This window comes from Colobus angolensis, unplaced genomic scaffold (genome assembly GCF_000951035.1).
Source record: "Colobus angolensis palliatus isolate OR3802 unplaced genomic scaffold, Cang.pa_1.0 Scaffold22, whole genome shotgun sequence".
Lineage (NCBI taxonomy): Eukaryota > Metazoa > Chordata > Mammalia > Primates > Cercopithecidae > Colobus > Colobus angolensis.
The window spans coordinates 683,185-686,157 of record NW_012115377.1 but is presented as its reverse complement, the minus strand read 5'-3'; the positions used below and the strand labels follow the sequence as shown (position 1 = coordinate 686,157).

The window sequence follows — 2,973 nt, the reverse complement described above, 5'->3', positions numbered from 1 at the left end:
TTTTTGTATTTTTTAGTAGAGACGGGGTTTCACCATGTTAGCCAGGATGGTCTCGATCTCCTGACCTCGTGATCCGCCTGTCTAGTTTTGTATTTTTAGTAGAGACAGGGTTTCTCCATGTTAGTCAGCCTGGTCTTGAACTCCTGACCTCAGGTGATCTGCCTGCCTCGGCCTCCCAGAGTGCTGGGATCACAGGTGTGAGCCACCGCACCGGGGCCAGATGGTTCTCTTTGATCTTGGGTCTGGAGCTTGTGAGGGCAGGGGGCGGTGGGGAGCGTGGGGGCTGCGTTTCAAGGTCTGGGGACCTGCAGCTGTGTGAGTGTTACATGGGCACCGGTGTGAGCGGGCCTGTCCGTTTGTCTCTCTGTCCCTGTTTGTTGGGGGTCCCGATCTTACCCCATTCCCCGCCCCCACCCCCAAGCCGTCCTGCAGGGTGAGTACCTGGGGCAAAAGGTGGCGGTGAAGAATATCAAGTGCGATGTGACGGCCCAGGCCTTCCTGGATGAGACGGCCGTCATGACGTGAGTCCCGGGGTGGGGGCTGGGGACCCTGGGATGGGGGGTCCCAGCCCTGCCCTCACGCCCACCCCACCGCCCCCAGGAAGATGCAACACAAGAACCTGGTGCGTCTCCTGGGCGTGATCCTGCACCAGGGGCTGTACATTGTCATGGAGCACGTGAGCAAGGTGGGGCGGGGCCCAGGCGGGGAGGGGGTCCCACGCGGCAGAGCAGCCCTAACATCCCCCTCGGCCATCTCCCACCCCCAACAGGGCAACCTGGTGAACTTTCTGCGGACCCGGGGCCGAGCCCTCGTGAACACCGCTCAGCTCCTGCAGTTTTCTCTGTAAGTGGGGCTCTCAGGGTGCCAGGGCGCGGGGGTCATCGGGGGTGAGATTCCAAGATCCATCAAGGGGAAACTGAGGCACGGGGCAGGGAGGCTTTCTGAGCTTGTGGCCCAGGCACCCAGAGCTTTCTGAGCCCTGAATGCAGGCGTCCTGGCACCTGAGCCCGCACTGCCCCCTGCTTCCCCCAGGCACGTGGCTGAGGGGATGGAGTACCTGGAGAGCAAGAAGCTGGTGCACCGCGACCTGGCTGCCCGCAACATCCTGGTCTCCGAGGACCTGGTGGCCAAGGTCAGCGACTTTGGCCTGGCCAAAGCAGAGCGGAAGGGGCTGGACTCGAGCCGGCTGCCCGTCAAGTGGACGGCGCCCGAGGCTCTCAAACACGGGGTGAGCCCTCCTTCACACACCCCTGGGGCTTTGGGGTCCCCCCAGCTCTGCTGTATGACCCTGGCTATGTCACTTGGCCTCTCGGAAACTCCAAGGGCAATGGCTCTGCCTCCCTAGGAAGCTCTTGGCCCATAATTCTTCCTTGTAGCCTCCCTCTGGGCCTCAGTTTCTCCAGCTCTGGAAAAGGCATGGGCTTGGGCCGGGCGCGGTGGCTCAAGCCTGTAATCCCAGCACTTTGGGAGGCCGAGACGGGCGGATCACGAGGTCAGGAGATCGAGACCATCCTGGCTAACATGGTGAAACCCCGTCTCTACTAAAAAATACAAAAAACTAGCTGGGCGATGTGGCGGGCGCCTGTAGTCCCAGCTACTCGGGAGGCTGAGGCAGGAGAATGGCGTAAACCCGGGAGGCGGAGATTGCAGTGAGCTGAGATCCGGCCACTGCACTCCATCCTGGGCGACAGAGCAAGACTCCGTCTCAAAAAAAAAAAAAAAAAGGCATGGGCTCAGGACTGAGGTGAAGAATAACCAGGCTTCCTTCATGCACTGAGGCTGAGCTAGACTCAATTGTGGGCGGCGTTGGGGGAGAAATCAATTAGGAGGAGACCAGAGAGTGAGGGTCAACCCAGGATGGCCTCCTGGAGGAAGCAGAGGCTGGAGCAGGAACCCTGAGGGGTCTCTCCTCACCCCTGTCTCGGGCCCCACAGAAGTTCACCAGCAAGTCGGATGTCTGGAGTTTTGGGGTGCTGCTCTGGGAGGTCTTCTCATATGGACGGGCTCCATACCCTAAAATGGTGAGCGGGGGCCCCAGGGAGGCACTGGGTTCCAGGCAGGTCCAGAGGCTGTGGCCCTGACCCCTGCCCACGCCTGCTGTCCACAGTCACTGAAGGAGGTGTCAGAAGCCGTGGAGAAGGGGTATCGCATGGAGCCCCCCGAGGGCTGTCCAGGCCCCGTGCACGTCCTCATGAGCAGCTGCTGGGAGACAGAGCCCGCCCGCCGGCCACCCTTCCGCAAGCTGGCTGAGAAGCTGGCCCGGGAGCTGCGCAGCGCGGGCGCCCCGGCCTCCGTCTCAGGGCAGGATACCGACGGCTCCACCTCGCCCCGAAGCCAGGAGCCCTGACCCCACCCAGTGGGGCCCTTGGCCCCAGAGGACCAAGAGAGTGGGGAGTGCGGCGTGGGGACACCGGCCAGGCCCAAGGAGGGTCCAGGTCGGCAAGGCATCCTCCTGGTGCCCACGGCAGGGGCTGGTCCGCGTAAGGGGCTCTGGGAGGCCTGTGAACACCCCAGACCTGCCAAGGCGAAGGATGATCGCCCCGATAAAGACGGATTCCAAGGACTGTAGGCGCCTGTGTCTCTCTCTGTGTCCCCATGCCCTCTCCCCCAGAGGCCACTTTTGGCGATCTGCTCTCGGACACCCCCAGGCGCCAGGCATCCTGGGTCCTCCCATAGAGGTCCACCCCACCGGATGCCCTGTGTGCCCCGGCCCCAGCGGTCACCTCCCTACCCTATGGAACCCACTGCAGCCCACATGATGGGATCAATTAACTGGGACCCCACTGATCCTTGGCCTTGTCTTGGGCCTCCGTATCTTTGCCCATGGAGGATCCACCCAGCTGGAACCTGCCCCCTGGCCACTGTGGGGACATCTTTCCCCGGGGAATTCTGGGCAGGAGACCCACTTGCCATTACCCGTGGGTTCCCCACTGCAGTCCCCCAGGGAATGCTGTATTCAGTGGTGGGGACCCC

General features: G+C 62.6%; 1 protein-coding gene across 3 annotated transcripts in view; it reads left to right on the top strand.

Annotated features, from left to right (window-relative positions):
• Positions 1 to 2,565, top strand: part of MATK (megakaryocyte-associated tyrosine kinase) — a 26,843-nt gene extending 24,278 nt beyond the window's left edge. For 2 of the 3 annotated variants that reach the window (XM_011943447.1, XM_011943445.1), the window contains 6 exons: positions 422 to 521; positions 601 to 685; positions 770 to 843; positions 1,033 to 1,228; positions 1,935 to 2,021; positions 2,108 to 2,565. In XM_011943447.1, coding sequence (XP_011798837.1) covers positions 422 to 521; positions 601 to 685; positions 770 to 843; positions 1,033 to 1,228; positions 1,935 to 2,021; positions 2,108 to 2,347 — 782 coding nt within the window. In that variant the 3' untranslated portion in view covers positions 2,348 to 2,565. The remainder of the gene's footprint in view (positions 1 to 421; positions 522 to 600; positions 686 to 769; positions 844 to 1,032; positions 1,229 to 1,934; positions 2,022 to 2,107) is intronic. The other variant, XM_011943446.1, reaches the window with a different exon arrangement.
• Positions 2,566 to 2,973: the final 408 nt, after the last annotated feature.